At 41.5% G+C, this 16,093-nt stretch overlaps 1 protein-coding gene across 2 annotated transcripts; it reads left to right on the forward strand.

Moving 5' to 3' along the window:
* Nucleotides 1–596: 596 nt before the first annotated feature.
* PIGA (phosphatidylinositol glycan anchor biosynthesis class A) lies at nucleotides 597–14,436 on the forward strand. Of its 2 annotated transcripts, XM_007466330.1 has the most exons (6): nucleotides 597–650; nucleotides 2,603–3,382; nucleotides 7,831–7,963; nucleotides 8,722–8,854; nucleotides 9,012–9,218; nucleotides 12,084–14,436. In XM_007466330.1, exons 2-6 carry the CDS (start codon nucleotides 2,665–2,667, stop codon nucleotides 12,348–12,350), a joined length of 1,458 nt encoding a protein of 485 aa, XP_007466392.1. In that variant the 5' UTR covers nucleotides 597–650; nucleotides 2,603–2,664; the 3' UTR covers nucleotides 12,351–14,436. The 2 variants fall into 2 exon arrangements, with proteins under 2 accessions (XP_007466392.1, XP_007466393.1); XM_007466331.1 differs by lacking the exon at nucleotides 2,603–3,382 and having other exon boundaries at nucleotides 613–650; nucleotides 12,084–12,519.
* The last annotated feature ends 1,657 nt before the right edge of the window (nucleotides 14,437–16,093 follow it).

Here is a 16,093-nt window from a genome sequence, read left to right on the forward strand (position 1 = left end):
ATAAATAAGAAGCAAAACGCCACCATGACCCCAGCTTTCTGTAGCCTTCCCAGCCAAAAGTCTCTCCAATTGGAAGCCAGAGAGAACAAGCTTCCAGAAAAGAGACGCTGTACCTAGACAACCAAGGCGCGAACCCACCCGACGGTCCGCAAGACCCGCGTTTAGAAGTGCGGTGCATCCTGGGAGTGAGTTTTCTAAGTTCGGACTCGCCTCCGAAGGCCACGGGACTACAACTCCCAGGAGCGCCAAAGGGTCGCTGCGAGGCACGCTGGGAGTACTGGTTTTACCCCGTCGAAGGGTCCTGGTGGGCTGCTTGTGTAACAAGAGACCAAGGCCGATTTTTAGAGAATCTCAATATTCAGAATTCATATAAAAGGTTAAACCGAGGATTAGTGCTTTCAATACAGAGAAAACAAGTCTTCCGGAACATAGTAGCAACTGTGCAGGCGCCCGCTGACGTTACACCCCGCGCTGAAGGGTGGGGACTGAGCGTCACTCCTGCATGTGACCCCAGCGCCTCTTTGTGATTGGCTGCTCCGGGGGCGCGGCGCTCGGGCGCGGACGCCCCTGGTTGGTGCTTCGGGGCAGCGGGGCGGGACTCCGGCTGCAGCCGCGGGAGGTCCGGACACTGGCGGCCATGGGACTCGCTGGTAAGTGCGTGTCTGAGCTTCCCGCGCCGGTACTCCCTGCCGCTTCCAGATGGGACTGAGCTGCCCTCAGGGGAGCGTGGCCCACGATGGAGGGGGCGAAGCCGACCCGGCTTGAGGGTCGGAGGTCGGGGTCGAGGGTCTCCGGAGTCGAGCGGGGCTGAGGGTGCGCTGGGGCGGCCGAGCTGTAGCCGGTTCCGCGTCGGCTAAGGCGGGCGGGGCGAACGGCTCTGGGACTCCCGGCCTCGACCTCCTGCTCGCTCCTTGGCCGTTTTCCTCCCGTTGGGCCTGGCGAGACCCCGCCTGACTGCGCCGGGGTCGCTGACTGAGCGGGGTCATCCCTTCCTTGGCCCCGGCGCTCCCCAGCGACCCCTCAGCGAGTGAAGCTGGAACGGCGCTCGGCGGGTGGGTGGAAGCACCGTCCTTTTGACCCCAAGCCCCCGCCGGGTCACCCTAAGGCTTCTCTGGAGTCTCCGCTGATAATAACTGTCTAGGAACTTGTTGACCGTGGACTTTACGGCCATCTCGCATTTGCCACTTAAGTGGCTGGGTGGGGACCTTGGACCGATCGCTCAACTTGTCTGGCTTCTCATTCGTAAAATAAGAGAGGTATTCACTAGATCTCCAAGCCTTTCTTCAACTTTAAAATTTTAAGATTCTGTGATTGTGCCCTTTGTTGAGCTTTTACCCCATGAAAGTGTTAGGCGTGATAACCGTGATAGGCACATTTCTCACAGAACATTGCAGGTTAATGACAGAACTTTAAGTGATTTCATTTGGTGCTTTACTCACTGTTTTCGTTATCATTCATCTTTTAAAATTGAATGGAACTGGAAATTCGGGTTTAGGTGACAAACCACAGTAAGAAAACGTTCATGAAGCCACTTAAAAGTACAGACTTGAAGAATCTTATGATTTGGTAATATTGAATTGTAGTTAGCAAATTCAGCTCAACAAGCACACACTGAGTATTTCTGAGACAATATTTAAAATAAACATGACTTTGTTGGAGAGAATAGACTTTGCACAAGCTGTTACTTTGCATTTTCTGAGTTTGCGGTGAAATCAGAAACTCAGACCTTTAGGCTGGCTTCCCATTGTATAGTTGAGTTTCTGGAGGCATGGAAATCTCATTTGTAAAGCTGAGAAGGAGTTTCACTCACTTTCCAAGATTCTCTTTAGCTTTAAATGTCTAAGAATCTGTAATCATACTGAATATTGAGTTGATGATTTTTGAGCTGATGATCTCGGGGACCCCTGAGCTGAACATTTCCTACTTTAGAGGTATAAAATGGCCCCAGGTCCAGCCCGTGTCTAGTTTAGTTTTTATCTTTCGATTCCAAACTGAAGGGAGGGACACTCATGGAGGGAAGATATACATAACTGAAAGTTTAAGAAAATGAGGGGAACGGTTTGATTATCACCATTCTTGAATAAGAAAGGAGAAAATAAGGTCTGTGGCATGTGCTACAGGCGACACTTTAAAAAGCTGCTCTCAAAAGACAGTTCTAACTCCAGGTATATTTTAGTGTAAACCACAGACTTAATACTAGCGAACTCGATGAGAGTCATTGAGTCAATGGCTAAGCTCTAAAGTGGGGTTAGCAAACCTTTTCTGTAAAGAGCCGTATGTTTTATTATTTGAATGAACTGGTTTGTTAACATGGCAAAGTATTGTATACTTTGGTGTAACAAACATTACTTAAGATTATGTGTAATGGTATTTTTAGAGCAAAATTAAGATATAAGGACATTGCAGAGTCTAGTTTTGTTGTATGACACAGAGTAAGTGCTAAGCAGCTAAATGCTGTCAAATGCATGAATTCATCATATGCTTTGTTTTATTCCTAGGGGAAAAGCTAACAGATTAACATTAAAAGAATATTTATGTCTGGATTTGGAGTGTGGAATGTATTTTGTCTCTGAGCTTAGATCCTGTTTACTCTCTCTTTCAGGTACTAGAGGACACATATCTTAACTGGGTTGCTCTAAGGACTAATGCCTAAACCATCCCAGCATGGCCTGTAGAGGAGGAGGTGGGCCTGGCCAGCGTCCCTCAGCTTCACTCTCCCATGTCAGCCCTGGACGTCTTTCCACGTGTAGAACCTGTACCCATAATATATGCATGGTGTCGGACTTTTTCTACCCAAATATGGGAGGCGTGGAAGGCCACATTTACCAGCTCTCTCAGTGCCTGATTGAAAGAGGGCACAAGGTCATAATTGTCACCCATGCTTATGGAAATCGCAAAGGCATCCGTTACCTCACTAATGGCCTCAAAGTCTATTATTTGCCTCTGAAAGTCATGTACAACCAATCTACAGCCACGACCCTCTTTCACAGTCTGCCATTGCTCAGGTACATATTTGTTCGGGAGAGAGTCACGATAATCCATTCACATAGTTCCTTTTCTGCCATGGCCCATGATGCCCTCTTCCACGCCAAGACAATGGGCCTCCAGACAGTCTTCACGGACCATTCCCTTTTTGGATTTGCTGATGTCAGCTCGGTGCTTACAAACAAGCTTCTAACTGTGTCTCTTTGTGACACAAACCACATAATTTGTGTCTCTTACACTAGTAAGGAAAACACTGTGCTAAGAGCAGCACTGAATCCTGAAATAGTGTCCGTCATTCCTAATGCTGTAGATCCTACTGACTTCACTCCAGACCCATTTAGAAGGCATGATAGTGTAATAACTGTTGTTGTTGTCAGCAGACTTGTTTACAGAAAAGGTAATGAAATGATAGCTACAAATGCACTGCACAGCCTTTTTTTCCTTGTAGAAAGCTGTTGAATATTTGTGTTATAATGATTGTTGGGCTTTTTGTTTTGTTTTATGGTTTTATAACAACTTCTGCGTTAAGTATAGCAAAGAAGGGTCTAATAATGTTTTATACATCTTAAAGGAGAAATTTCTGGAACAGTGGTAAATGCTACTCCCAGCCCCAGCCCCACCCCCCCGATGTTTTCATAGTTATTTAAACGGAAAAACCACAACCTGATGTTGTTTAATAGGTCAGGTCTTTTAAACATTTCTGTGCACATGCAGTAGCAAGTACAGGGCCCAGACCGTCACGTAACCCTTTCTTTTCATTGCAGATAGTTTGAAAACTAAGAAAATCGCAAGGGTGAAAACTAAAATCAGCTGTAACTGTATTATTCAGGGATGACCCTAATGAACGTTTGATTTATAGCTTTCCTGTCGTTTTTATGCACACACACTCAAAGTCAGTGAGCTTGTTCTGCACGTTACTGTTCTGTAGCTTATTTCCTTTAATCGTAGATAAGACGTTAATAATGAATTGCCACGTAAGCGCTAAAGGGGGGTCAGATAGCCCAGAGTCTGATCCTGGCTCCATCCTCCTGTGTGATCGAAGACAAGCTACTTGACATCTCCGAGTCTCAATTTTTTTCTTTTGTGTGATTTGGGCAACATTGGTAATCTTGTGAGGTTCAGTGATGGTTCCTGTACAGTACTTAGCCCAATTTGTACTCGGTATGTGTCTGCTGTGCACAAGGAGGATTGTTTTAGTGCCTCTGCAGCACTTTATGGATGCCACAGTAGAATTTGTAGAGCCTTGCTGACTAAAAGTCTGAAGCAGTCCAGTTATTCAAAACATAAATGGTTTTCTGGATGGTATTTGAAAACCTGTCCAGCAATCAAACTTGTCACTAAAAGTGGGGAATTGTTAAAAAGATAATATGTAAAACCCCCCCCCTTTAAAATATATTAATTTACTCAAAATATTATTACCATGCACTGAATCACCAATAATTTGGTTTAGGCCTGCAGGCTTAAGAGTACTGGTCCACTGATTTGAGCTGCATCACCTTTCTTGCACAGTCACCTTTAAAAAGCATAACTTACAGTTGCCAGTTTGGGTCTCTTAAATGTGGTGAGAACCTAAAGGCATACGAAGTAATGTACTTCTGGATTTTTCATTTGTTTTTGCTCTTATACAGTGGTTCAGGGTATCCCCTAATCTGACAAGGTTTTTTTTACTGTGTCTTTATTGAATTTTTCAAACCGTTCAGCTTAGTTTCACAGAAACTCATTTTGTCCATTTATGTGCTATTTAAATACGGTAACAAGTATAATAAAATAGGCATCAGACAGATTTGTGGACAAATACAGCTGATTCTTGTTAAGCATGAAGCTCAGCGGTGGGATCAGAAGTGTCCCAGTGTACTAGGGAGTGGCCTAAAATCCAGATGTGGGCCTTGGCCAGGATGGTTTACCTTTGGAATGGAGAGCCTTGGTGCATGCAGTGATCCACTAAGCGGAGGTTGGTGAGAAAACTTCTACTGAACTGCGTTTTTGGGGGTGAAGGCAATGAAATGCTTCCATTCCTTACTTGAAGAAGATGTGAATGGAGCAGCATTCTGTGTTCTGAATCCCTCTTGGGTTATTGGTAATGTGTTTGTTGTAACTTAAGAAATGTGCCTATTTTGTTTTTTCACCAAATAATATACCTTTGCGAGATAGCTAGCCGAGAAAGCATATGATGCATGCATGGTCAAGGATCAGAGCAAAATTAACTTACCTGTTCAAAGATGGAACCTGTTACCTTTACTTCACTAACTATGGTATTTTAACCAGCTGAGCTAACCACCAAAGAGCGAAGGTACAGCCTTTCCTGTTCTCAATTCAGTCATTTAACAAATATTTATCAAACCCTTTCCGTATGTCAGGCATTGTGCAAAAAGTAACATTCTGAGAAGGAATGGCCACATCTGTAGTTCAAAAGTGAGTAGTTGTGTTAATGGTCCATTAATTATTAATAAATTAATTTCTTTAGGAGGTGTTCATTTGGACCAGATATCAAAGGCCACTGGAACATATTAAGTAAGAGAGAATAAATCAGAAGTCCTATTACCCAGGATCCCTGGCCTCTTCCCTCTTCCATTGAGCCTGTTTTGCTCTCAGGCAGGGATTAGCAGCGCTCACGTGCATGTGCAGACATGCCCCACTTCTGCTCTAGTGCTAATGATGACTTACATTTATATTCTGCAGTTGATAAAGCCTGTACATGGTACAGTACCTAACTTGACCCTCCCAGCAACTGTAGGGTAGATGTTATCTGCATGTAACAGACAAAGAAACTGAGTCTCAGAGGGGGTAAGTAACTCACCCAGGTTACACAGTAAGTAACAGAGATGACAAGCCTGAGTTGAGCTCTTCTGCAGTTAAGGTCTCCTGTTCCCTCCACCCTCAGCCCAGCCACCATTATCCTAGGTATAGATTCAGAAGATTCTATTAGCCTGTGCTTTAGAAGCACTTCAGATCAGAGCTTTTCTTGTCCATTTTGTGAGAATATGGCAATTGAAAGTCCTTTGGTATGTTTCATTGTGTTGGACTCTTGCTAGAGGCACCAGAACATTTCTTATTATGGGGAGAAAAAAACCTTTATTCTTAGAATAATAATGTAGATCGTTGATAATATTAATCGGTTCCGTTTCTTTTAAAGTACTTGTCAGAATTAAACAACAATGCATTTAAAGCCCATCGCCTGGTATAGTAAGCCCTCAGTAATTGTAGCTATTGTTACTAATTATGATTATTGCTCTACATGTGGGGTTTGGGGTTTTTTTCATTTAAAGAATGGATTCTTAACCTTTGTATTAGAAGGGAGAGAGGGCAAGGAGGGAGGGGAAGGAAACAATTATAGGAGGTTACTTGTTAAAAGTCATTAAGACACCTTCTGGCTTATCTAAAAATCCAGTTGATGGACTTGGTAATAAACTTGAAACAAAGATAGGTAAGATTTTAATGAGAAGCTTTCATAATTCAGAAAAGCCACATGTGGGGCTTCCCTGGTGGCGCAGTTGTTGAGAATTCGCCTGCCGGTGCAGGGGACATGGGTTCGTGCCCCGGTCCGGGAAGATCCCACATGCCGCGGAGCGGCTGGGCCCGTGAGCCATGGCTGCTGAGCCTGCGCGTCTGGAGCTTGTGCTCCGCAACGGGAGAGGCCACAACAGTGAGAGGCCCGCGTACCGCAAAAACAACAAAAAAAAGAAAAGCCACATGTGAATTTATGTTTGCTAATGCAATCGTATTTTGAAAATACTAGCAGAGTTTACATAATTAATCCTACTTTGAATTACTTAATAAAAATGACCCTATATATATTATTTCTCCTACCATCTTTTTAATAATTGATCTGCCTGTATTTGGGAAGATTGATAGACGAAGTGCAGTTCTTGTGTATGTATGTGTATATGCATTTCTTAAACTTTAACTGGCTTATTTTACATTTACTTTTGAATGTGTATGATTTGTACTTGTTAATGAGCTAAATTCTTAAACATCAACACTACTGTCAGTTTGGATTGCTACTTTCAGACTAGTAGGGCATGATTCGTTTTGCTGCTTCATATTACCTAAGGTTGTATTTACATATTATAAGAAAGTTTCATTAAAAAGAAAAAAAAGGACCAAGATGCACCCTTTTGTTCTGCAGACTGTAATGATCTGGCAGTGGAAGTCCTGCCACCTCCATTCAGTCATTCGTGGGAAGTGGGCTGTAGCAGATTTGGATGGACTCAACAAATTTTGCTAATACCCTAGTGTTCGCTGCAAAGTCCTCTGTACAAACTGCATTCTCAACACAATGGAGGCAGCAGTCATATTTTGCTGCTTAGCCCTTTCCTATGGTAGGAAGTAGAATCATAACGCTGGTAGAATTTTGTAGGTGAAAGAGACCTTGGACTTCAGGTACGTCGGTCTGTTCATTTTCTCTTCTCAGGAAAGTCCCATTATCAGAGTTTGCTCGTAAAAAGGCTGGGTAAAGACCCAGATCTCCAGTCAACTCTCCTGCTCTGCAGAAAGTTTTAACTGAAATGTAAGCTACCTCAAATGCCATTTTTTAGCAGTAGGTGTGTAAACACAGGTGAATAACCTAGAACACAATGTTGAAACGGAACAGAATGGTCCACGAACTGGGTGTGTGGAAGGTACCCATGGGTGTCAGTGTATATATCCTCGAACTCTTGGGGGACCCCTGGCAGTTTGAACGACTCCACCATTCCAGGAAAGGTTTAAGAGAATTTGTTTCTCTACTTAAGTAAGGGAGGCATAGCTAATATTACTTTTCAAAGTGAGTGGATTCTCAGAAGTTCTGATAAAACTTTTTTTAAGGTTAATTATTGATAACTCAAACATTCAACTTGATGTTTTCAGGGACCGATTTGCTTAGTGGTATAATACCTGAACTCTGTCAGAAATATCCCAATTTAAATTTCATAATTGGAGGAGAGGGACCAAAGAGAGTCATTTTGGAAGAAGTACGGGAAAGATACCAGCTCCATGACAGGTATTGATGGATTCCATATTGTCTTGGGTGAGAAAATATCAGTTACCTAAAATTGGTTTTGGCTACATGCCTGCGTTAAGTGGGCTGCTTCTCCTACATGTACTTGACATAAAAATGTAATGCAAGGCCTATTTAAGAAAAATTATATAAAATGGGGAACCCTAGTTAAGGAATTCATAATTTTATTTTTTCTGTTAGCCCAACATTATTTGACTTTAGGGGCCACTGGTTGGGGCACCCGAGAATGCACAAAAAAACAACTATTTGATTGGAAATGTTTGCAGATTCTCAAGCCATACTGAGTTGTGATTTAAATAGCACGGCCCAAATCATGTAAATTGCTCTGCATGTACAGATTCGAACATTTCTCTTCCTCGGTAACTTAGTTAACACGTGAGCTGTGTGCGTGTGAAGCATCAATTTAAAAGGAACATTTTCCTGTTTAGAAACGACACTTTAACATTTACTCATCAAAGTGTATTAACATTTTCATTGAATGCAGACTGATTTTGGAGAAGATGAAATTTGATCTGTGTGACAAAAGTTAGAAATATGTTAGCTGTACAAGCTTTAACCAAACAGCTTTATATGACTTTCTTTTAGATCAGAGTTGGGTGATATTAATCTTTTGAGATGGAAAACATTAGAAGCAGTAAGAGTCTTAAGTATAATATGAGTAGCACACTTGGCTTATAAATGGTATTTCTTTTGTAGCATGACTTTTACTCCCCTCTTTTTTCTCTCCTTTCAAAAATCAGAGTGCGTCTCTTGGGAGCCTTAGAACACAAAGATGTCAGAAATGTCTTAGTTCAAGGACATATTTTTCTTAATACTTCCCTTACTGAAGCATTCTGCATGGCAATTGTGGAAGCAGCCAGTTGTGGTTTACAGGTAAAAAGCTTTGAGGGCTTATTACATTGTTGGGGTTTCTGTATTTGTATTTTGAAAAATAATCAGATGCAGTCTGTAATATTTTTTTAAATTGGTATTGTTTATTTTCCTGAGAGATGAATTATGGAGGATCACATGTTCTTTTTTTCTTTTTAAGGTTGTAAGTACCAGGGTTGGTGGAATTCCTGAAGTACTTCCAGAAAATCTTATCATTTTATGTGAGCCTTCTGTAAAATCTTTGTGTGAGGGATTGGAAAAAGCTGTTACCCAACTGAAGTCAGGAGCATTGCCGCCTCCAGAAAATATCCACAACATCGTAAAGACTTTCTACACCTGGAGGAATGTTGCGGAGAGAACTGAAAAAGTATGTCACATGCTAAGAGAAGGGTATTTGACGATTGTGTCTTGAATTCTTACTTGATGTTTCACGTACACACTTGCTGCTTTTATATAGGTTTACCATCTCTGCTCTATTGCTTAAGTTTATGAAGTCTCTTCCAAATGAAAAGAAGTGAATTCTGTATTACTTCTGGTATCTGTTAGGCTAAGTTTCTAGTCAAATCATTGCATTTGACATCTGAAAATAGCAGTAATGCAGTATCTAGACCTTTCATTAAACTGTGCATGCAGGAGTTACAAAATTTTCTAGAAGTCACAACAATTAGAGGCAAAACTAATATTAAGATCTACTCTTAGACATTTTCTTGAGGCTCTTTATAATTCTAAAGCATATAGGTCTATTAGAAAATATATGGTTTTGCTTAGCCTGATTGTGGCAACTTATAAGTTACAAATATTTAATCCAGGCTACTTCCTAAAACTCCCATGTCACTTCTGCTAGCTGCTGTGATTTTTCTACAGGAGAGGGATTTTTGCATCTTTGGGCTGATTGAGAACATAGTAAGTTAGAATTCAAAAAGCACATGACAAATGTTGGAAATAGGATCACAAATAAAAAGCAGCAGTAGAAAATTGGTAAAAGGACAGCTGCAGGAAATAGGTTAATGCCCTTAGGTGGGAGAGTACAGTTGTAGGAAATGCTTCCTTATTTCGAGGTCAGGACTTCATTTATTCTACTCAGTTGTGCCCTTTGTTTAAGTACCTCTCGTGACTTCGTCTACCTCCTGCCTCTTATTATCACATAGCAAGCTGGATGGAAACGCTGTGCTTCTTAGAAATTGTGACCCCGAAAGACAGTCAGTTGGGAGCGTGGAGAAGGTAGTGCTTTATACTCTCATTGTATTCAGTGCAGCAACTAGTTTCTAGCCCAAAGTAGAGAGCAAGATGGAGCCGAGTAAGCAGAAAGGCTTTCTTACTTGGTTTAAATTGTAAATTCCCGTACGTAAGGTGAGCCCCGATTTGAATGGAAATGCAACAAAACTCTTTATCTCTAAAAATCGTCATACACAGTTTGCACTGAAACATGAGAAGTTTCAACTAACAAACAGTTTTGACTGAAATAGCTCTGAGATAGCCACTTTCTAGAAGTTTTGCAATCGCGCCACCCGTATGAAGTAAGTACATTTCCTTGTTTTCCTTTGGAAGTTGGGGCACAGCACTGATTACCTGCTGGGAGCGCATGGCAGAATCACCCCGGGAGCCTTTGCGGGCTCTGTCCGGTTCATCTTCCTGTGCCCACTGCTGGATTCTAAAGTGACCCTTTAGGAGCAGAGGGGATATGGGAATGGTGGGCAGGGATATTTGGTTAGGCAGGTTTTTTCAGTGAAACCCACCCTGATTGAGGACCACATCTCTGTAATTGTGCCTTTACCTTCTTGATCAATGTCGTGTAAATCTCAGAAGTTAGCGCTGTTGTATGTAATAAGTTTGGGGCAAAGAACTACGGTGATAGTTTGTCAGCTTGTGTTAAAGGAGCGCATTAGGGTTTTTTTAAAACCACAAATTTTCTTTTAGTTAGGCTTAAAGTAATAGTAGGACGTCTGTATTGTTTTCAGTTTTACACTCTGGCAATTTATAGTATACATTCCAAAAAAAACGTTAATCCTTGTCCCTAATGGATTGTCCTCCCTGTCATTCTCTCCATAGTAGCAAATTGTTATTTTGTCACTTGAGATCATGAATTAACTGACTTAGAAATAAAAGGTGGACACACTGGTGAGTTTGTAGTTGCTCTTTTAATTCTACCTGTTCCACACAGGATGTTTGATCCCTTTCAACTCCTTAGTTTAACTGCTATTTAGAAAAATTGATCAAGAAATTAAATCAGCATTCATGCTGGAAACATACTTTTTCATTTTTAATTCGCCAGTCTCAGCATAACGCTCGATATAATTCTGACTACAGTGTATTCCAAATGTCCTCGGGGTAGAGAAGCTAGATGAAAACAGCCTGTACCTTTCAGAGGCCGTTGACCTTTAGAACTTGCTCTGCACGTCAGAACTTTCTTGAGTTCAAAAGGAGATGGTTTACAGGTCTGATAACATGAGAGTGACCACAGGTAATGCCCAAATGCAGTTAAAAAACATGAATGCCAGCCCATTTTATGTGTTTGAAATAAGTATATTCAAGGACCTTTGTTTTTTTCTTTAATATTTCAGAGTTTAGTGCTTAGCAATACTTTAAAAAAGCAAGCCACCTGCTACCAGTGCTCAGCAGTAAACTTTATTTTGTTTGCCACTGTTTGACCTATACGATCTACCAAAATTTCCCCCATCTCTTTCTGCTCCTTTTACTTGGAATCCGTGAAATGTCTCTGTATATTCTCCCCGTTTTGAGCTCAGCAACACGGTGTCACTTGGCTGTGGAAAGAGGAGACTCTGTACCCAGAAGCACACTAGATTGTAACTCTCTGATGGTAGTTGAGTCAAGGAATCTTAAAGGGCCAGTCCTTCCTCCCTGCTTGGGGAGTCACTGCTGAAGTAAATATGGCCTCAACAGGTGGCCCGCAAAGCTGCTCCAGCGTCTCAGGACTTTGGAATTCTCATAGTTGATTAAATATTGATGGAGAGCCCCTAGGGGACAGGAGCCGTGGTAGATTCATCTTTGTACCACACGGTATACATACCCCAGTGTTTCGTCCAGAATAGGCACTCCATAAGTGTTGTCTCAAATGGCAATACGTAGTGTAATCAGTTTCATTCGTCACATCATTTCTGTAACAACAGTGAAATGTACACGCCTTCTGTTGACATCTCTAAAGCACTCCCGGTCTGTGCAGGTCGTTGTTTATTGTGGCCCACGGTGCTCATTCTCGGCTCTCTCCCGCCAGGTGTACGACCAAGTGGCAGGAGAAGCTGTGTTATCGATGGACAAACGACTGGACAGACTCATCTCTCAGTGTGGCCCCTTGACAGGCTGCATTTTTGCTTTGTTGGCTGTATTCAGCTTTTTCTTCCTCATTTTCCTGAGATGGGTGACTCCAGATTCTATCATCGATGTTGCAGTAGATGCCACAGGGCCAAAGGGTGCCTGGACTCGTCAGTATCCTTACAGGAAAAAGGTGGACAAGAACAATGAGGTATCTAAAACCAGGTAGAAGAAAGCCTGGATTGTGAGATTTGAAACACTTGTAATAGTTTTATTAAGACTATTGAAAATAACCTTGCTTTTTTTCTTTTTAAAGTTAATAGTAAGTTATGCTACCTCTTTATCATTCCGTGTTTTATTTTGAGGAAAGATAAACACTTATGCAATTCCTGAGTGTAGAAACTCCTTGCACTTATTTAAAATTTAGGAGAGAACATTGAAGCCACTCAGGTATGCAATTTTTCAGACTACTGAAATCCCTCTAGCAGAGATGTTTTAACGTTATATTTTGGGAGCTTTGGGTGCTGAAGGGCCAAACGTTTTCTGGGCATTTTTTGGCCAATTTTAAATGTTCTACCATTAATTAGACATTCACCAGATGTTTACAAGTTTTCTTTAGGGAAGTACAACAACTCTGTGAACTATTTTAAGTTGTGTTCATACTACATTTAGTAGACACTTAAGTCGTGTTCCTAAACTTTTATTGGGTATGCTCAGTAAGTGTTCCATATAATCAGCAGGTTTCTTGAGTAAAATGGGCTGTCAGCGACCAGCATGTTTTAAGCACCTACCAGGCATAGAACGTTGAACTAGATGCTTCCTGCGGTAAGGACCGGGGGTGGGGGGGGGTGCATTCACTCTTTGTTGATCAGTCAGGTGGCTCACTTCGTCATAGTCAGGTTTGACATGAAGTGGTAAGATATCCGCCATGCCGAAAATGCTCATGCTTTTAATGCCAGGAAAAAATCGCCGGTGTACTCTCAGTTCTTCTTTGATCCTGTTGGATGCATTCTCCTAGGTCGAGCCTTCATCTTCGCTTGTGTGTATGAAAATACTTTTTTGCTTTTTAAATACTAGGGACCGATACCACTGTTGATGATAGTGCAGAGAAACCCTCCACATCTCTCAGTGCATAATTTAGTCCTCTGTCAATGCCTTCTTGTTTTCTGAGCACAGTGTACGAGGTGTGCCATCTCAAAATCAGCTGCTACCCTGTCCCTTTGATAGAAGTCACTTCCCTTCACTTGTGGCCTAGCTGATGCCTGATAAGTATTGTCAGTGTGCAGAAGTCTTGACCCCAGAATGTTTTGTTTATAGCCAGTTGAGTCTGAAAATTTTAGGAACACAGTCTCTTTGTGGATGGATGTTGTTAACTGTAATCGTTGTGGCCCATAGCCATGGATTTTTAAACCCCCAGTTATCCACATGGTGTGTCTCATTAATTCTTTGAACTCCTTAGAGTAAGTTTTTGTGATTAAGGACTGTGAAGTCACAAGAATGAGGCACCGTGGGCGCGCTAGTTAGATGCTGGCAGTATTGCGATTCTGTACAGGATTTTTTTTTTAATGACAACATTCACAGAACTTCTTTTTAAAAAGCATCTTAACATACCTACTAATTGGTTGCCACTGATACATAAGAAATATATTTGTGTTTTGTACTAAAACACAAATGCAAGAGTGCAGTTTTTAAAATCTAGAAGTTAGGGGTTCTTTTGTTAAAGAAAAACAGACTGACCCAAACCATTAAATCTTGCTGGGATTTTTATGCGTAGAAACTGACTTATATAAATATGAAATAAACAGTGCCAATATTCATGATAAAGCAAGAAACTGTAACATTTGGTTTAATTTATTCTGTTCAGCAATTTTTAAAGGCATACTGCTGTTTTTTCTTGTATGTTATTTTTGTTTCGTAGCTTTTTTTTTTCAGAATTGTCTATTAAATTGCCATTTAGTTCAGATGGAAATAGGATTTAAAGTTCTTGCATGAGACATGTAATTTGCATATTTTCCTTTTTTTTTTTTCCCTTTAGCAAATGGAAGTAAATTTGCTTGTTCTAGTAAATCTTAATTTTCAGGCTTCCTGAATACCTAAATTGTAACTGTCATTGTTGCACTGGTCAATATGTGGAAACATATTGTTCTGCCCTGCTACTTACATTTATTTGAAAGTGAACTTGCAGTGATGAGGAATTTATGAAAAATATATTGTATTTCTTTGGATGTTCCAAAAAGTAGCACATGTAAAACTGATTTATGGAAACATGCTACATGTCCAAAAATAAAGACCAAAATGACATTTTGACATTTTTCTTGAGTTCGTCTTGTTTGAAGAACAGAGTATTATTTACTAGTTGAGCAACACTGCCCCCAGCCCCTACCTCCCATGTTTTTTTTTTTCACTGCAATTTGATGTTTTGCTTAGTCTGTTAGAAAAACAGGAAATATCCTTCAGTTGATGAATTACTCTGTCATCTTTTCTTTCTACAATATTCTCTCTTTTACTCATGGAATAGCAAGTTCAATTGTGCCTTTGTTTCCTAATCCAAACTCTTGTTTTTCAGTGCACTAGAGTTTTTCAGTGCATCGCGTGAGACAAATGAATACATCTGTACAGTACTGTGCATGTGAGCTACATAATTATGCATTATATCTTGCAAGCTATTTTAAGAGAAATTGGATTTTTTTTTTTTTTTTTTTTTTTTTTTTTAGGGAAGCCCCAAGAAATTGGAATTTTGACTTCATTTACAGAAGCCCAGTGTATGATCAGGCCCCCCAAGATGGCTGTTCTCTTGCTCTCCGTACATCCCCTGCTGGACCAGTGCCTGCTTCACCTACACCCCACTCACATGACTGACCTTGCTACACATACCTTCCCTGACCGGAGCTAGTGATTATTCTAATCTTTAGATCAGAACATCTCCACCTGATAACTTATCAAAGGAGCCATGAGGGGCGTGCCCCTCTGCCGGTTTCCCTGGTAACTGATGAGCCCACCTGACGTCAATTCCCCTATAACTGGTAAATCTGCCCCTTCCCTGGGTAGCGAAGACTCCTGCCATGTCCCGCCATCCTGCCAGCTGCTGTCTGCCGCACGCCGTGGGGTGTCGCTCCAGGACCTTGCTTCAAATGTGTAAGATCCCCCCATCTATTAAACCACTGATATCTCTGTCGCTGACTCTAGGCTCTTCGGTCTTGAGGCTGGGCAAGTATAGGGCTTGCAGGCCTGTGGGGTGCAGCCCAATGCCCAGCTTCTCCCACGCACTTTGTTGGAAGCAGTGGAAAGCAGTCCCCTACGTTGATACGTTCTGATTTATCTTCCACCAAAACATTTTTGGCTCAGTCAGGGTATCCTAGGTCTGTGTTTAGTTTCGTGAAGGATTTTTAAAGGCCTCTTTATCCTTCTCTGCATTCCCAAAAGAATCTGGGTAGATGTTAAATTGTATCATTCTATGGCTGGATTTTTAAAATCTGAAATTCTGAAAATTAAAGTTCTCTACAAATTTTGATTTGTATTCACAGTACTTTCCTTTATCCTTCATATTTGGTTGTGGCTCAGTGATTCTCAACTGGATGTGGCAGTGGTGATTTTGCCCCCTGGGGGACATCTGGCATTGCCTGGAGACATTTCTGTTTGTTCCAACTGGATAGGAGTGGGGCACTGGCATCAGGTGGGATGCTGCTAAATATCCTATGATGCTTTTGGACTACCCCCCACACCAAAGAATTATCTGTCCCAAAATGCCGGTAGTGCCAAGGCTGAGAAAGCCTGGAGCTCTAGATGGTTTCACCTCCTTAAAAGATACCATGAGTTAACTCCTTACTTCAGTAGCCTTTTACGCCCATCTCAAATGTAGTGCTCAAACGTGCTAAAGATGGTCTCTCTGAAAGAGTACAAAAGTCGAGCTTCTCATGGCCAGCTTTTTTTTCTTTTTTGCGGTACACGGGCCTCTCACTGTTGTGGCCTCTC

The sequence above is a fragment of the Lipotes vexillifer genome, unplaced genomic scaffold (genome assembly GCF_000442215.2).
Source record: "Lipotes vexillifer unplaced genomic scaffold, Lipotes_vexillifer_v1.1 scaffold169, whole genome shotgun sequence".
NCBI lineage: Eukaryota > Metazoa > Chordata > Mammalia > Artiodactyla > Lipotidae > Lipotes > Lipotes vexillifer.